At 42.1% G+C, this 18,445-nt stretch overlaps 1 protein-coding gene across 1 annotated transcript in view; it reads right to left on the bottom strand.

The window, feature by feature from the left end:
• The window catches only part of ARHGEF4 (Rho guanine nucleotide exchange factor 4), a 176,653-nt gene that overhangs the window by 103,321 nt on the left and 54,887 nt on the right, over positions 1 to 18,445 (bottom strand). The window contains exons 3-4 of the mRNA XM_068145262.1: positions 14,752 to 15,078; positions 8,385 to 8,514 (exon numbers count right to left, since the gene is read on the bottom strand). Coding sequence (XP_068001363.1) covers positions 8,385 to 8,514; positions 14,752 to 15,078 — 457 coding nt within the window. The remainder of the gene's footprint in view (positions 1 to 8,384; positions 8,515 to 14,751; positions 15,079 to 18,445) is intronic.

Genomic DNA, 18,445 nt, shown 5'->3' with positions numbered 1-18,445 from the left:
TAGGGGTCCACTAAGGAGGCTCCCTCTGTAGCAGCTCAAATGCTCTCAGCTGCAGTTTCTAGCAGCTGATTTCTACTAAAGCCGATTTCAAGGCATTAAAAAAGCAAGAGTAGGACAGAGAGCATTCCTCCTAATTTAACAAAGCTGTCAGATTAAAAATAAATAAGTGGGAATAGTAGAATTTAATGCATTTAAAAATTGTTCAAGTGAGAGAGACCTTGTGTTATCTGCTTCCCCTGAGAACTCAGAAAGGACTTAACATACAAACTAATCATGTTTAGAACTGGCTGAGGCTGCTGCTATTAAAAACTATTTTTGTAAATCCTCAGCAAAATAATTCAAAATTAAATCAAAGCCAGAAAAACACAGATTGGGATTTGAGGAGGTTGCAGCTGGGAACTTTGAAATATCGTTCAGCATTCACTCCCAGATTGTAGACCTGGGATAGTCCCTACTTGTGTATGATCCTTATAAAGGACCCCAGTCCCTGGGGAAAGAGTATCACTACTTTTTAATCAGGTTTATATTCTCATTACCTAAGATGTGATTCAGTGTGCTCCTACAAAAGCAATTCTGAAAGAATGCATTTCCTGAGAATGCAGAAATACCTGTACTGTCTGACAACGGCTTTAAGTCATCACAGAAGTTTTATGATAAAGGGAGTTTCCAGTCTCTGTTCTGCTTAAACACCTGCCTAACAATGGCAGATTTGTCAGGCTATCAAAATAATTTAAGAGCAGCCCCATGTTTTGTGGCCCCATGTACAGCAGAAAACATTATACAACTTCTTTTGCTAGTTACTAGAATAAGTGTAAGACTATAACTAGATCCCTTCAGTGAGATGATCCAGGCCAGCTGAAAGTTGGCCAGGTGAGAGGTGTGGACTGAAGCAAACAAGGAGCCCAGCACCACTAGAACAGGAGGGAGGGTAACAGCCATGCATAGCTGGGACACAAAGGAAATACCAAATGGGAAATACCAAACTGCTCCTACCATTTACAAAGTGAAGGTGTGTCTAAGCACCCTAACTCAAAACTAGGGGCATAACTTCACATAAGAATTGAAAATGCTTGTTTTACTATCGTTGTGTAAGGTAATTCCATCCCAAAGTAATAAAGTCAAATTATTATAGCATCATCACAGCCTGCCCTGAGAGAGAGAGCCCTTTGCCTCAGTCTGTGCAGCAGCAGGGTTATTTTATTTCAGCAAGACTGCTGTATTTTCCTAAAAGGAAAAAAAAAATAACCAAAAACCTTTACCCTCTATCACTGCAAGTTGCTACAAAGAATCCAACGCTGCTGAACCAACTTTAAGTCCTTCAGTATTTCTGTTATTCTTTACAAGAAAAGTCTCTGCAGTGGTAACAAAAATAACATTTCTGCAGTGGCCCCTAACAAAAAAATAAAAATCCTTCAATTATCTTCTGAATGTAGCTATTTAGACCAAAATATCTTTCTCTAATGTCTCTCAATGCAGAAATGGAAATGTGTTCTCGATTTGACTGCAGTACAGCCACTGTTCTGCATTGATCTGTCCCTTCCAGGGCCCCATAGAACTGCCTGCATTAAAGTACAAATGGAAAGAAACACTTCTTGATCATAATAATGGGGGAGAAGGCAAGTAAAGCATTAACACCAAAGATGAACGCAGCTGTTCTGTGTGTGTGGAGCACAGAGAGATGAGAAGAGGAAGGAACAGCACAGCAATTCAAATATGAAAGGTGCCAAGGAGAGGCTACAATTCAGTCCAAGCCTGTGGCTTGGACAGCAGCACTCTGTGCTGTGTTAGGAACTGGCTGGAGGGCCGAGCCCAGAGAGGGGTGGTGAATGGTGCCACATCCAGCTGGTAGCCAGGCACTAGTGGTGTGCCCCAGGGATCAGTGTTGGGCCCAAAGCTCTTTAATATCTCTATCGATGATCTGGATGAGGTGATTGAGTCCATCATCAGTAAGTTTGCAGATGACACCAAGCTGGGGGCAAGTGTTGATCTGTTAGAGGGTGGGAGAGGTCTGCAGAGGGACCTTGACAGACTGGACAAATGGGCAGAGTCCAAGGGCATGAGATTGAACACATCTAAGTGCCAGATTCTACACATTGGCTACAACAACCCCATGCAGTGCTACAGGCTGGGGTCAGAGTGGCTGGAGAGTGGCCAGGCAGAAAGGGACCTGGGGGTACTGGTTGACAGTAGGCTGAACGTGGGTCAGCAGTGTGCCCAGGCAGCCAAGAAGGCAATGGCATCCTGGCCTGTATCAGGAACAGTGCGGCCAGCAGGAGCAGGGAAGACATTTTGCCCCGGTACCCAGCACTGGTTAGGCCACACCTTGAGTCCTGTGTCCAGTTCTGGGCTCCTCAGTTTAGGAAAGATGATGAGTTGCTGGAATGTGTCCAGAGAAGGGCAACAAAGCTGGTGAGGGGTTTGGAGCACAAGCCCTATGAGGAGAGGCTGGGGGAGCTGGGGTTGCTTAGCCTGGAGAAGAGGAGGTTCATGGGAGACCTTATTGCTGTCTACAACTACCTGAAGGGAGGTTGTAGCCAGGTGGGAGTTGGTCTCTTTTCCCAGGCAACCAGCACCAGAACAAGAGGACACAGTCTCAGGCTGCGCCGGGGGAGGATAAGGCTGCATGTTAGGAAGAAGTTCTTCACAGAAAGAGTGATTTGCCATTGGAATGGGCTGTCCAGGGAGGTGGTGGAGTCACCATCACTGGAGGTGTTTAAGAAGAGACTGGATGAAGTGCTTGGTGCCATGGTTTAGTTGATTAGATGGTGTTGGATGATAGGTTGGACTCGATGGTCTCAAAAGTCTTTTCCAACCTGGTTTATTCTATTCTATTCTTATCCTAGCCCTACTCTGTGAAATGCATACTTGGTACAACAGAATAAAGGAAACTCTATGCACTCCTATCTCTCCTTGAGCAGACTACTAAACCCAATATTATTTACTATAAACTCAGGCTATGGAAGACACAATATTGTATCAGAGCATCAAAAGTGCAACCCAACAGAAATTCACAGATTGCATTGGGTTGGAAGGGACCCTCCAAGGTCATCGAGTCCAAACCCCTGCAGCCAGCAGGGACACCTTGAAGTAGATCAGGTTGCCCAGGGCTACATCAAGTCTGATCCTGAATGTCTTCAGTGACAGGGCCTCAACCACATCCCTGGGAAACTTGTTCCAATATTTCACCACTCTCATTGTAAATAAATTCCTCCAGCCTAAATCTACCCTGCTTCAAACCATTGCCCCTCACCCTATTGCAACAAGCCCATCTAAACAGTCCTTCCCCAGCCTTCCAGTAGATCCCCTTCAGATACTGAAATTTAGTCATAAGGTCTCCCTGGAGCCTTCACTTCTCCAGGTTGAGCAGCCCCAATTCTTTCAGCCTGTCTTCATAGGAGAGGTGCTCCAGTGCTCTGATCGTCTTTGTGTTCTTGCTCTGGACCCACTTCAGTGGGTCCCTGTCCTTGTGTGGGGGGGCCCAGAGCTGGAGATAGTACTTCAGGAGTTCCATTCAACTACAGATTTTTGTGGTTGTTTTTGTTAAGTATACATTTCTTCTGTCATACTAGAGAAAGAAGTGAGCTAAAGTTGCTGTAGTGGCAACTGCCTTCAACTACAAATGAAGGATTTCACTACACAGCCTAACCAAGGTAGTCAGGTTAGCTTAAGCTTTGGACAGCCTGAGCTGAAGTACCTACCAGACTTTTTAGTCTCTGTTGTGTTCTCCTGTAGTTTCATAGCTCTGACCAGCAATTGCTGGAATCATTCAGGATTTGCTAAGATCTGTTTTCACTTTTTGCACCATGAAAAGTTTTTATTGGTATGCTAAATCTTTCACCTTGTAACTAATACATACAATCCCTCTAAACTTGCTAGGATGAATTTTCAGGAACTCAGACATCACTTGGACCGAGCTCTTAAGGTTGGGTGAAAAACTTTGAGTAGGTACATGCTATCAGAGACCTCACAGAGTGCAAACATTTGTGGCTGTGGTTAAACAGAATCAAGATTGACATAGCAAGTTTTATCTCTCTGTGATTCTGAGACAAAAAATACAGCATGCAACATGATTGCTTTTTAGCCACTTAAATTAAATGGTACTTCCATGGATTAATGAGGATGGAATGGACATTTAATGCTATAGCTACAATGATACATTTCTGAGGACATGTATACCACATTTTTTCCTCTGTCCTTTCAAAAACTAAAATGACAAAAATGGAATAAATATCTCAGCTTGTTATTTTGCTGAACTACAAGACTGATAAATATTTATAAGACATAATGAAGTCCTGTTATTAAGCTAATACTTTCCCTCTTGAATAGATTTCTCCAGTGGCTGTCAAACATCTTCACATTAACTGTTGCCAAGTGTGAGTTTAAGAGCCCATCTATAGCTGGGAAAAGAAGATGAAAGTTGGCCACATGAGGTTGAGTAAACAAACAGTCCTTTTGCCTCTGAGAAATACTTTCCACTACACCAGTGAGGCCAGAGGATAATTCAGTATCACCAAGTGGTCACTGTTTTCCAGACTATCCATAAAAGATTCATCCTCTGAGAACTTGGCCTGCCTAATTTTAGTGCTTATGCAAGACTTCCAAGGTCAGTGTGTTCATCATTAGTCAGAATGAATTCATGCCTCTTTGGTTGGCATAACCAAAACCAGTAGTGTGGTAGAACTTCAAGGCATCTCTTGTAGATAAATATCCAATAGCAGGATTCTGAAAGACCTTAAGCTGTTTAAATCTGACAAGACATGGGGAAATTTGCCAAAAAGATTCAGTCTGCATTTAAATAATGATTTTTAAATAACAGGTTTAAACACAGGTACAAACCTGATCTCATAATACATGAGTTACCAAGTTTATCTCTCCAAGAAGCTACAATAGTCCCTGAAGGTTTACAGTCATGTGTGCCTCCCTGTCCAGAAGTTTTGGGAAGTGCATGAAGGACACACCTGAAAGAAGGTAACAAGGGCAGGTACAAAAACAGAAAATTTGAGAAGCATAGATAGGAGCAAGAGCAGGAACTTAAGGATCTATGCCTCCAAGTCATACACAATTGCCTGTGTCTGTCACTATCATCTTGTGATTGTCTCCTGCTGAAAAGTCACTATGGAAAAGTTCAGAGGTGACACCACCTCCCCAGAAAGTTCCATCTGCTCTAGACCTGTGTTAGTAGAGCTTAGTTTCCACCCAGTTATAGCTACACTCTCAGAGCTGCATCCACTGTACATCAAACAGCTTCCCAGTGACATTCTCAGTTTTAGGCAATGTCTTCAGGTTACAAATAAACAGGTATCAGGCTCAGGAGTGAGATGGGAAAGAAGGTAGGTAAGATAGCCTAAAGACAACAAACATACTTGTCTGCTGCTTTAACCCAAAGCCATGTTATCCTACCACCACTCCCTCCACTATGGTTTGGGCCCTTCCCTCTCAGTCATTTCCTGGGGTGATTCTTGTGTCAAATGCTCACTCAGGAGGCTGCCAAAATCTGGAAAAGCATTCCCACATCTACATTAGGAAGTGGCATTTTTCCTCTGCTAGTCCTTCACTTCATCTCAGCTTGTTCAAAACACTGCAGTAAACCAGGCTGTAAGGAACAGGTACATACTGCAAGGTCCAAAGAAAGATGTGGGCATAACCAGAAAAGTTTTTTTCAAAGTGGCAAGACACTTGATATTCAGCAACTCTATCTGCCAAAGTGCTCCTGATGTTTGAACGGGACAGTTAACTTTGCAAACTTCAGCAGTGTATGCACGTGCACATGCAAATGTTGGTGGGACTGTTCCACCTCTATACTTCTCTGCAAAAGGCTCAAAACATCCCATCTTCACTGAATACAGGATTTGTACCTCCTCAAATGCTCTTTATTTCACAGATGTTAGAGCCATCTACTGGATCCTTACATTTTTATCAAGTGGCTGCTCTGGACAGAAGAGGTGACTGGAAGGCGGTTGGCAAAACTTGATCAGGGACTAACACCACAAGTATGCCTGACCCAACCACTGAGATAGCCAAACAACAGGTTTGAGCCTGCCACACTTATCCCAGCATGACATAAAGGCAGAGAGAACAATGTCTCAGAGCTCTAGTGCCAGTGATTAGTCAGAAGAAGCTAAGAAGCACAGTACTGAATATAAGCTCTTCTTCCAGCACTTGTGGTATCATTCTAGCTGAGATCAGGCAGCTGCACCTAAAATTAGTAAGTTCGTGCCTGGCCAGATAACAGGTAGGTCCATCAGAGATGTCTCATAGCAGCATGACAACAACCACCTTTTCATATCCAAAGAACCAGCAAAGGCTTCAAAATACCCCATCCCCTATAGTCTCTGCAGCACTGACTGCACAAGGTGACCAGGTACAGACTTTGGGAGTGAGAATTTTTTATGTATTTTTGGCCTGGAGATTCACAGTACAACTTCATATTGCATAGTGCTTTCATAGCCAGTGTCTTCTGTGACTAAAGCCTATGTTAGGATCATTAAACAAGTAGTTGTATCTGTAGAGTTAGGAAGATAAAAATGATGGACTCATCATTTAATTTTATATATAGTGACCTACAGCTCTGTCAAAAGCAACAGGTGTCACAACAAGGCTATGCAAGAACCAAAGAGGACATTCTGCTGCATTACTGCTTCCTAAGGGACATTCCCAATCCTTAAAGTGGTCCAACATTTGCATTAATTTGCAGTTTTCTTGCCATCTGCATCCTACCACAAGGATACCTACACACACTCATCATCCCCAACATGGTTCACATGAAGCCCAAATGCCAGCAGCTAATAGAGATGGCTGTGGCAGAAGAATTGCAGTACTTCCTCTGTTCATCAGTTTTCTGCCCAGCTAGCATGTTTCTGGTCATGGAAAAGGGTTTGTGTGTGTGTTTGCTTGTTTGTTTTTGCTATGTTTACACAGAAATTCTGGAGGTTCAGGCTTAGGTCACAGTATGAGAATCACTTGTACCTACCTCAGGAATATTGTGTGAATCACAGACAAGTCAGGTTTCACGCTCCATTTCTAGAGAGTACATAAATGCCTACAGCTCTGCTAACTGGTCACTCTACTTCCTCTACTTACCTTTCCAAAATTAATAGAAATTTTTTAATGCCCTTAGATCCCATTTGGGAACCACCATGAAATTTGTATCAGCTGCAACTCAAAATTTACTTCTATGAAAATGGTGCTTAGGGATTTCAGCTAATGTCAGAGATACACAGACAACTAGACAATGATGGCTTTCCATCTGGGATTTCCAAGGACTAAAGCTGCAGTTTCTTACGTTCAGGCAAGGAGCTGGTCCTAAATGCTGGGGCAAAACCAGATGCTTGTGACAGCAAGTGATCAAAGCCCTCAGTGTTGAGGAAGCAGAGGCAGGCTCTTAACACAACAGTAAGGGGTGGTTTGGTTTCTTATTTCCAGATCTAACCTCATGGCTCTGCACATGAGTTGTACAAAGTGTCAGAAAGCAAACCAGTTTTGTTTGACAAAATATTAGGACCATTCAACTCTGATGTAATCAGCACAATGTTATGGTCCCTTAATTAGGTAATTCCAGCAGTGTTTAATTGACAGCATGAAGAGACTTTCAGAGGCAGAAATGGCAGCTTGGCATCCAGCTGTGGTTGCCTTTTTCTGGATAGATTCCTAACCACCAAACAAATCCTCTGCACACTGCTTTTCTTAATCTGCTCCAAATTGCTGTGATGAGATACCTGCAGTGTTCGGGCTGGCACTGTCAGATGGAGAATTTAAACATCTAGCACAGATATGTCTCATTGTTTAATAATCTTTGCAACTTAGTTTTTAATTCTGAAAGCATCAGTCATTGGAAATAATGCAGATATGATACTTCATGCATGGTCCTCATGAAAATACAGCAGTCTTACTCTTTAAGATGATATATTTAAAGTACAGGAAATGTCTACCTCTAGAGGCTCATTTAGTTTCTTTAGTGCCTAATTAGCAGCTTGAGAGCAACCTCATCATAACCACTGTAGTCCTCTCTAGCAAACACAAGGCAGAAAGTCTGTTTCATCTGCAGAAATCTAATTCAAGAGTGCGATACAGATGACATCATCCCAGGTGAGGCAGAGTTCTCATGAGACAACACAATGTTGCTACATCAAGCATGCTGTCACCACCATTAGTGATCTTCACTGAAAAGCTGACCACTGCCTTCAAATAGCACCCTGGTTTTTCACTCAGGGGAGAAACAAACCAGAATACAAGCAGCACATAAAATGATTGATTCTAAAGCAGATTTCTGCCCAGATACAGATGCAGCATTCAACATAAATAGGTTAGAAATCTTAGTTTTTCATACTCCAAAAACCAGCACAATTCTCTCACAATACATGTCCAACTAAGACTAGAGTACATACCAGGAGAGGAGATGCGCCGTTTCCAGCCCATGCAGTCTAAGCCTGTTGGAGTGCTCTGGGAAAAAGGATGGAGTTTCAGTGGTAGGATGTCAAAGGCAACAGCAGATGTGATGGATGGACTTATTCCAGCCTGCAACAAGAGGTAAAACAAAGACAACAAACATTAAGCTTAGATGCTCTGTAGGACAAAATACAGCACTCATCACAGAATGCCTCTTTCCACCCTAGTGCCTATTAGCATCATAGTTACACACACGTGGATGATTATGGCTAGAGAGGTTAGAAAACAGTGAGAAGGCAGGAAAACTGCAAGGTAGTAGGAACAGGAGAAGTGAATAACCAGGTACTGGACTCATACTTCACATATTACCAAATATATCTATATTGACAGAAAGTTTCACTCCTTCTTGTCAAGTGTATCTAGTGGCTCTCCAACCAGTCACTCCTTAGCTACAGAACTATGTCCTACAACTTTATTACTAATAATTTCTATTCTGGTATTTAGCATGTAAATAAAGCTTCTGCCTTCACGGATTAATCGGTACCAGTCCCCAGCCATTTAGGACATGGATGCCACAACATTCTTGTCCTCAGTTTAAGATACAAGTAGGCTCTCTCACCCTCTCCCCTGCCTGGCTGCTTGTTCTACAAACCATACAGAACTTTATGAAAATTTGAAAGCTCTATACTATTGCCAGATCTCATTAATAACTTTCACTGCTTTAAGGAAGAAAAGACATATAGACACATCTTACAACCTCCAATGCTCAGCAACTCAGGGTTAAAATAAGCCAAAAAGACAAGATTTTTATTTTTATTATTTAAGAAATCACAGACATACAACCACGGCCATAAAGATGCCACATCCACCCACTGACTAACTGCACTTTCTTATGCAGACATTTGCTTAAAGTTTGGGGGTTTTCAATTAAATTTATCAACCAAATTCAAAACATAAGGTTCTCCTTTCCTATGTCAAAACCAGTGTTTTCTGTCAATCTTGCTGCACCAACAAACTTCCAATATCTGCTGTCTCCTCTCATCTACCTTGAAACAGAAATAATATCTGTTTGATGTAAGGAAACAAGATCAATATTCCTTTGCTTCTTCCTTGAGGAATCACAAGATACTGGACAAAATACTACAAGAATATGGATCATCTGACAATGAGCAACACAGATTATACTCAAAATCATTGAAGCTTGGAGAATTTGATGCATAATGCAGATATGTTTTTATTTCTTTTTCCTTCTCTCTCTTTTCTCCCACATACATCCTGTGGCTAGCACATACAGAAAATACCAGTGACTGCAGGATGCTGAGAGATCAGTTGGTCAGTAAGCACTGGTCCCATGGCTGTAGCCATTTTTCCTCCCTGTATTGCCCCTTCTTTTGCTATTGTGACACCCAGTTACAACATAACCATACTTCATGGAACCAAGAGTTTGGTATATTGAGGCCTAAGAGTTTGTCTAGGATCTTTCCTTCCACCTACCAGCCTACACTGTATCCAGTGACATAAAGCCTGCTGACTAGCCTTGAGCTGAAGCCTCTTCTTTAGAAGATGGCAATTAGATGAAACATCCAAAACTGAACAGCAAACTAAGCTCATGGAATAGCCATACTCTGCACAAGCAGCTGAAAGTGCTGCTGCTCTATGACTGGTTTGTTTTATTCTTATTGGACTTAATTTCCTAAACAAAGAGAACACAGCCAGCACTTTGGCTCAAATCACCATATCCTGAGTGACAGCATGAACCCTGTTCAAATTAACCTGAGAGAAAAGCCGCAGCAACGCCCCAGCGGGAGCACATGCTCTTCCAGTGACAATGAAATCAAGCAAAACGGGCAACTTACTGGGCTACAGCTCTGAAAATGCCAAGGGTAAAGTCTAGGTTATTTACATGAAAGGTGAGAGAACGCATTACTGTTCAGTTTAAGACTAGGAAGCAGAATACTGCCTCAGGACCTTGACAATAAAAACCTGCAGACTTCATTCTTATTAATCCCAGGCACATCAGAGCACATTTCAGGTATAGGCATCACTTGATTTCTATAGCACAGGGGAAAGCCTGTACAGCCTGCAGTCAAGAAAAGAGGCATGTTCAGAGATGTTAGCAATACCTGGGCAGGGTTTTCCCCAACCCACAGGGGAAAGGAGAGGAAAAAAGGGACTAGAGGTAGTAAAGACACTCTCTTTCACATTTACTGCTATAGGTTCCAGGGGGTTATTTCTGTGCTCTTATGCTCAGCAGTTCAGCCCCTGGGAGAGACATTTACCCCTGCTATATATCTGTGCCTTGCCAGGTACACAACAGGGGGAGATTTATGTCACTCAATCCCCTCCCCATAGTGTGTTAATTACCCTCTTGAAGTGTATCTCAGATGCCCACAGTGCTCATAACCATGGTAGCACACAGCAACATTTAATTTTCTTCTTTTAGATGGGGTAAAATCAGATTTCCAGGAGCCATATTCAGTGCAACAAGCTAAAGGTCTCATCTTCACTGTTTCTCATTTCTGTTTCAAAATAAAAGAGAGGGTTTTTTCTAAGATATACCCCCTCTGGCTACAATCCTCTGATGGGACTTTTAGGAATCTCTCTAGTTTGGCAGCGAAGAAACCATGCTCTAACGAATGCATGTAGAAGCTGTGTCGGTGCTTCCGTTGCTGTGTACTTGAGAGACATCAAGCTTAACAGTCAAGTTTTAACTTTTTAATCAAAACAAGGAAGAGAAGGATAGGAGCAGACAGGCAGTTCAGAGACTTCTCTAAAACATTTTTTGCAAAAATAATTCCAAAACAGAGCTCATTGCCATTCCAGCATTACACATATCAGTAGTTTGGGGCATTGTCTCTGCTCCAGCTAGGGAATTTATACTGCACTAAAAATAAGTCAGAGATCAGAAGATCAGAAGCTGCTCAGCTTGTTACTGGTAGCATTTAATTATAAGGGACACCTGGGTCAAGCTTTGAGTTTGACTCTGGAATTTACACAGGCTGTTCTCATTTAAAGCTGACAAACAGCAAAACAAAGACTAGTACACAGAATTGCTTAGGACTGGTATTTTAAGTGGTTATTTTTTTTAGTTTAAAGGTAATTTCTTGCTGTTTCTCTATCTCCCTCTGTATGCCAAATTCCAGTCTTATTACTACTTCACCATGCATTGATCTGAACGTTAGAGTAGTATCAGAAACCAGTACTTGAAAAATCAAGAATTCCTCCTTGGTTTGACCTATTAGTTGTCTCTACAATATTGCAGCATTATGTTGCCTTGTATGCTGACCTGATCTTGACTTAACACCACAAGACTTGTCATAACCGAAGCCACACATCCCAAGGCAGCCATGTGTCAGAAAACATCAGACTTGCAATTTCAGATCTCTAATGCCCCATATAGTTGCCTTGATCCAGTCACAAAATCGAAGCAGACAATGAACATCTTACAAAGCTTCTTTTGTGATAAATTTCTTGCTTCTTATAAAAAGGAATTTAGCATCCTTATAAAGCCACCCTCCAACACTGCAGCTTGTGACAGCACTCCCACCACACTTAGGAGTATGAATGAGCCAGTGTTATGACAGGAGTAGAGTTGCAAAGACAGAGTAAAACACGATAGGAAAAAGAAGCTACATGGTGACTATTATACGCAAAAAACATAGGCCAAGAAATGCAGTCATGTGGGCATACAGGAAACAGCCATTGAATTCTAACCCTTGTCCCAAAAAAGCTTAGCATTGTGCTCTCTTGGCCTGCCCACAAAAGCAGTCAATCCACCATAACACACTGCAACCATCCAAAACAGTAAAAAAACAACTCCATGTTACTGCATATTTTCTACTCAGCTCTGCTACCTAAAGAAGAATGAAGCAAAACACTGCCTCAAGCCCGGAAGCTTCCCCCACACAGGTGAGGTTCAATGAGGATACCTCAATGAGCACAAAGCAGCTGCCAGTCATTATGCAGCTGATTACAATTTGGAGGTAATTTTGCACCTGAAAGTAAGGGTGGAAATGCTTAAAGGAGAAGCTGCTTTCCTGCAGCATCAAAATGTGCAGTCAATCAGCAGAGCAGACAGCATTCAAGCTGTGTGAGCTGATGGCTCCAGGGAAAGTCATTGAGGTAACTGGTCACTCTTTTTAGAAGCACTAATGGTCTCACTTCTGGCCGACATGCCCTGCAGCATGGGCTAGATTTCCAACTCTATCCACATTTGTCAAGGAACTGTAAGAAATATTTTTATCACGCTTTGTTGGCTTCTCTTTATCACTGAGCCTATGCAAGCCAGGGATTTATTTTCCCTAGCTTGTTTCATGCCTATACAGCACTAAGCACTCACAATTCTGCACAAGGTAGAAAAGTCACACAATTTATGTATTTATTTAAAAAACAAACAAACCCAAGAAAACAAAAAATCCAATGCACACAAAAAAACCCAAACCAAACAAACAAACCCAAACAACATACATATGCCTCAGGAGCATTACTCATTGTCTCCAATATAACCAAAGCAGTGGGGCTGAGCCCTCACCTGTAATTCTGAACATCCAAGGTGCTGTCATTAGCAAAATGTTATTGAACCAAGTCACAAAATACACATTTATTTCTATGAGAAGTGGGCTGGGATGAGCTTTAGCTAGTTCTGGCATCCATAATCTTGCCAGGTTATGGAAAACTCTCCACAGATAACACCACAAAGGGGTGTTACTGACATCTTCAGCTGTTGGAGCTCACTATCAGTGTTTTATAAATTATGGGCCCATCTGCAAGTATAGCTACATGCACACACATACAGAGACAGATCTCCAACATCTTCCACATTGCAAGGCCCTAGATACAAAAATCTAGTGTTAAGCTTTTAGAAGATGCCAAGACTTTTGCTCAAGTACCTCTGTCTTTATTCTGGTGATGAAAATAACTAGGCTAAACAGCATGTCTCCTGTTCCTACTGAGTTTGACCCACCAGCCATGGCTTGGTCCATGCTCACTTGAACCACAGAAACCCACAACCCAGTATGGGGCTGAGACAGGGAAGCATCCACACTGAATGGAGAGTAGGCAACACACCCTAGAATCATACCCAGCACGCATCTGAGCATCAGCTGGCAATATTTTGATTTGAAGAGGCCTACACACACAAAACAGGAGCCCTAGAAGTACAGAATAACACAGACTTGTAGCCCCTTTTCTTGAGAAATGGAGGAGAGCAGGCAGTTTTTCAGAAATCATTTCTGGAACTGGCCTGGCTTTCTGCCCCCGGTGTCCCTCAGCTTTCCTGGGAGGCTGTCCCCAGCAGATGGGTACAAGGCAGCAGGTTTACTGCCAGCAAGCCGTAGTAGACAAGCTAAGCTATGTCAGGTGGATGCTTTCCCCTCACCATGCACACAACGATTTGTGCACGTATGCTCAAGCATGTGCTGAAGTGGTGATAGGGCTGGAGCCTCAGTTCCCCTCAAATGTTGTCATTTTGATGCAAGAACAAACAGAAATAGACAACAAGGACAACACAGCGAAAGGGAAATAAATGCAGAAAGATCATAACAGAAAACCCTGAGGAAAGCTTTTGTTTGAATATCTGCTACTTGATTTCAAGTGTGCTCAGAAGCTTCTTCCATATTATCATCAGATACTGCATGAACTGTCCTTCTGTCTTACATCTTTTTCCCCCAGAAGTTCTTTATGTGTATAAAGGCTAAATTTGGCTCTTGGATACAGATTCACAGCTCTCCCTGAAGGGAACGGACTTCATCTCTGGATCCAAGAGTAACAGATGCCATCAGTGTGAGTCACAACAGCCACAAAGTTTGTCACAAGCAATCAGAACACTGAACTAAAAGTCTGCCCCTGTGGAGAGGAGAATACTAATAGCTAAAGCCCCAGTGGCATTGTTCTTTGAGCACTTCACAGCAGGAATTTCTCTCAGTAGGAAACATGAACCTGGCATTAGATTCAAGGGAAGTCTAGTTTAGACATTCCTTGTTAAAGTTATACAGCAATGCCACAAGGCACCACATGAGATTTCATCAGTTTAATTTTTATTGATTGAAGGCAACTTTGATGGGCTGCCTGCTCCACCATCGTTCAGCTCACAGAACAATCTGATGCTCTTGCATCCTATTGTCCGACATGGCATGAGACAAGAATTGCTCACAGTGACTAAAAAGCCCATCACCTCTAAAGATCATCACTTATGCACTAGTCTACAGTCTGATCAGTCTCCACAGACTACCAAGACCAAATAAAAGCAGGCAGAAATGGTACCAGACAAAGTACAAGGACAGGATTATCTTGACAGTAGAAAGATGCAGCTGGAGCAGAGAGGAAGACAGTGCCAGAGAACGAGGAGGATGGTGAAAAGTTTCTTACTTTTAACTGGTCCTCTGGGAGGTGTCGCAACTGAATCCCTTTCTCTGGCTGTGTCTCCTTCTCTAGCTTCCTTTTTTGGTTCCTCTCCATCCAAACATCATCAAAGCTGAAGCACTTATAGAGAGGTTTAGGTCTCTTCCTCTTCCTCTCTGGAATCTCCTTGGCCTTTTCATCTGGTGCAAGGAAAGAAAGCCTCCAGGCTTTACTCTCACAGGTGGATACAGGGTGTGGGGATGGTGAAGCCTGGGGGGGCCTCCTTTTGCGATGGGGAACCCATTTCTCATTTGGCCTCTTTTCAGGTGGTGTTTGGCATTGCTGTTTAGACTCCTGTTTTACAGACAACAGGTGAAAACACAGGGTTTGTTGGCTGGAAATTTTGTTTTCTTCAGAGAAATGGTATGAAGATGATAAAGCTCAGCTATCTAGCACCAGAACTATTCAGTCAATCTTATCATTCAGCCTTCTCCACAGATTTAGAGGTGCTTCATCCTGAAGCAGCAGCTCTGCTGTCTTCTGAGAGTGTAATACACACTCCCTCTGCATAGGGCAATGCCCTTTCCACCCTCATTCTGTATGCCATATTACAATAACATTACTAGTGGGATTTAGGTCACTCTGTCTGTAGAATATTATTTACAAGGACAGACAGTGTCTCTGAAAATACAATAATGATCAGTCTTGTCTGCCTGTGCCTTTCTGACTGCTTCAGCTACACTGTGTGAGAAAGCTTCCTAGATGCCTGCAGGTCTGATAGATTGAGCCCTATGCTTCCTGATGTGCTTTTCATGCTCTCCATTTTATTTGCTTGATTTTGGGCCAAGAGCAAGGAACTGCACAGCTTTTCACTTCCCTCTTTTAACAAGTGCTTGCACAAAATTACAACTTTTGCACTGGAACAATTTGAAATCAAGCATGCTCTCAGGCATCTAACCACTATTCCAGGTGGCACCATTGTTAAAAATCAATAATAGTTAAGGCGGGAGATAACAACGCTCAGGAATGATCTCATGAGCCTCTTTTCATAAGAAACTGTTGTGTCCTAACAGTAGTATCTCTCCAGTTTCTCAGAGTTTATTTGAAGAACCCAGATACAACAACCTTTAAATTACTTCAGGCATTTCCTGTCTACTCTCAATAAACAAACAAACCCAGACCAGTTCTTCTTCACCACTTGTAAGAACTAAGACCATAAATGCTTCTTATCTACTACTAGGTGCTATGAAAAAGGGAAGTGTATTCTGCTGGTATTCTGTGTCTAACCTCATCACATGGGAGAGAAGCAAGGAGAACTTGCACAGATACTGAACATGTGGCATAGTAAAACAGTTCATGCTTGCCTGCAGGGTAACACAACTATGTAAGTAAAATGATACCATAAAGCAGATTAATTAAACATGTATTGAAGGTCCTGACACAGCACCAAACTGGTAACTGTTCTGTCTTCTTGTTTTCAGCTCAGAATCTTTGTCCTGGATGTAACTTGGAGAATGTTAACCATTGGCAGGGAATATCAGAGCTGGTCTGTGCTCCATCAGGCTAAGCAAGGTTACTTATCAGTGCGGCAGCCAGAGGTGTCAGGAGCAAGCTGATCCAGCACAGTTTGGCACCACACTATCACTGGAAAAATGCTTGGTTGGGGGCTTGGAGAATATATACACATTGCAATCACTGAGTGCACACTGCAAATTTCATTACTGCTGTGGAATAGAAAAGGACTTTTCTTCAAACCCAACATTAAAAATTTTATCACCTCTTTACTTAGCAACATACATGGAAGACCATCCTTTATGTTTAGATGATAACTATGTTGGAAAGGCTTAACACTGCAAATATACCATGCCAAATGTTTCTGTTGTATTTTCAGAGATTCCTGAAAAAACCAATTTCACTTAGAAAATCCAGGGTGCAGCTCTACTTCATTTGACAATGTCATAAAAATGGGAATAAATAAAAGCCTTATCTGCTTTAATAGATTAGATGTTGTGTCCTGAAAGCTGGGACATTTACATGAATTTCTAGGCTCCAGCTGTGTTGATCCATTTTCAGATGTTATATTCTGCAGCCTCCAGAAGAATCAGGAAAGTTAAGCTGGTTTTATGTAGTTTAAATTTTTCATGTGTTCCTTTAAATTAGCTAATCAATTTAAGCAATAATTTATGTACCTAACAGTTATGTTATAGGATGTAGGCTTGGCTATTCACAGCTTTACATATGCCTCATGTCTCCACTCTTTCCTAGATGCTTTTTGGGGTTATCATTTACAGATCAAGGATTTTATTCATACTGAGAGGCTTCATCTGTTGTTAATATGTAGAGTCCAAGTATCTTGCATTTTCCTAGGCTGGGGTAACACTGAAGTCTCTTGTTTGGAATGTGGCCTCCAGTATTAAGTTGTGGCAGTTTAGGCTGGGTGCCTCCTGTTACTGCCACGTAAGCTATACCTCTGGTGTCCAGAGGGTCCAACCCAGTAGGTAGACATAGAAAACAGCATATTTCATACCCATAATATCCTGTACCCTATAAATCCATCTGCAAAGTCATTCTCTTCCTCTTTCTTCCCTCTCTGCTCCTGTGGGAGATGCTCCCTATTGGGTCATGGTGAGGGAGTTATCTCAAGGCTTCTTAGGCCTGGCTAAGCCTGATGCCAGGAGCAGAAGGAGGGGAGTGGCAGTCTCATACCTGGCCAGCCTGAGACTAGCATAGCAGTTAGGGGGGAAGAAAGAGCCCTGAGGGTTTTGGGTATACCCTTAGGTGGGGAGATGGGAACTGTTGGGAGGTTTTTGGGTGTGCTACAGGGGACTCTGTATGCTTTAGGATTCTTTTGTCACTATGCTTTGTAGCTTCTGTAAAACACTGCTTTCCATTTAAACTTTCCATCACTTTTGCAATACATTTGTGTGTCATTTTTTTTGACCCTTTCAGGGGCAAGAGGGGATTTGCCTGACCTCAAAACGGAACATAAGTTTATAAGTTAAGGTGATGCACATGGAGGAAAAAAAATTTGAAAAAAAATTTAAAAAAAAAGGAAAAAAAGGAAAATCTGAGCACAGAGATTCCCCTTCTGCCCACAGCAATTCCAGTACTACAGCTCTCACTTCTCAAGCTGCCATGGAAAGTCTTCTTTAGATTCCAGACAGCAGTACCTTCAAAACAAAACACTAACCAACCAAATCAGAATGAACAATCCACTGAAAAAAAAAAATAATAATTTGGAATATGTTAGGAGAATTCAAGGGAAGTGGGTTCATTCAAGATTATGTGAGGGTACTAAAGGCAGTATATAGATAGTGGATCCAATGTCTTCTCAGTAATGCCAGACAATGCCAAAAGACAATGGCCAGAATGGTTGGGCATTAGGAAAAAAAACCTTCCTGCTGAACACATTTCCCAGAGTGATGGTAAAATCTCTAGCAATGGAGGTTTTAAAGACTTGGTTAGACAAAGTCATGTTTTTGTCTATCTGGTGTTACCACTAGTCCTGTCTGAAGAAGGAGGCAGGATTAGATGACCTCCCAAGGAGCTTTTCAACCAACTTTGAAAGGCATGTATTTGTTGTCTAAAGAAAAAGATCTTACTTCTTAAAAAGCAACTGCTAGCAATGGGAATGCTATATTGCCTTTCACTTAGAGAAGCTTATTTACTATACACCAGTTAGAAGACTAGTCTCTGCCTGATTTTAAGAGAGGTAAGACCC

Source organism: Melanerpes formicivorus, unplaced genomic scaffold (assembly GCF_026170545.1).
Source record: "Melanerpes formicivorus ecotype bairdi unplaced genomic scaffold, bMelFor1.0.p_v2 SCAF_12, whole genome shotgun sequence".
Classification (NCBI taxonomy): Eukaryota; Metazoa; Chordata; class Aves; order Piciformes; family Picidae; genus Melanerpes; species Melanerpes formicivorus.
This window is presented reverse-complemented; position numbering and strand designations above follow the sequence as displayed.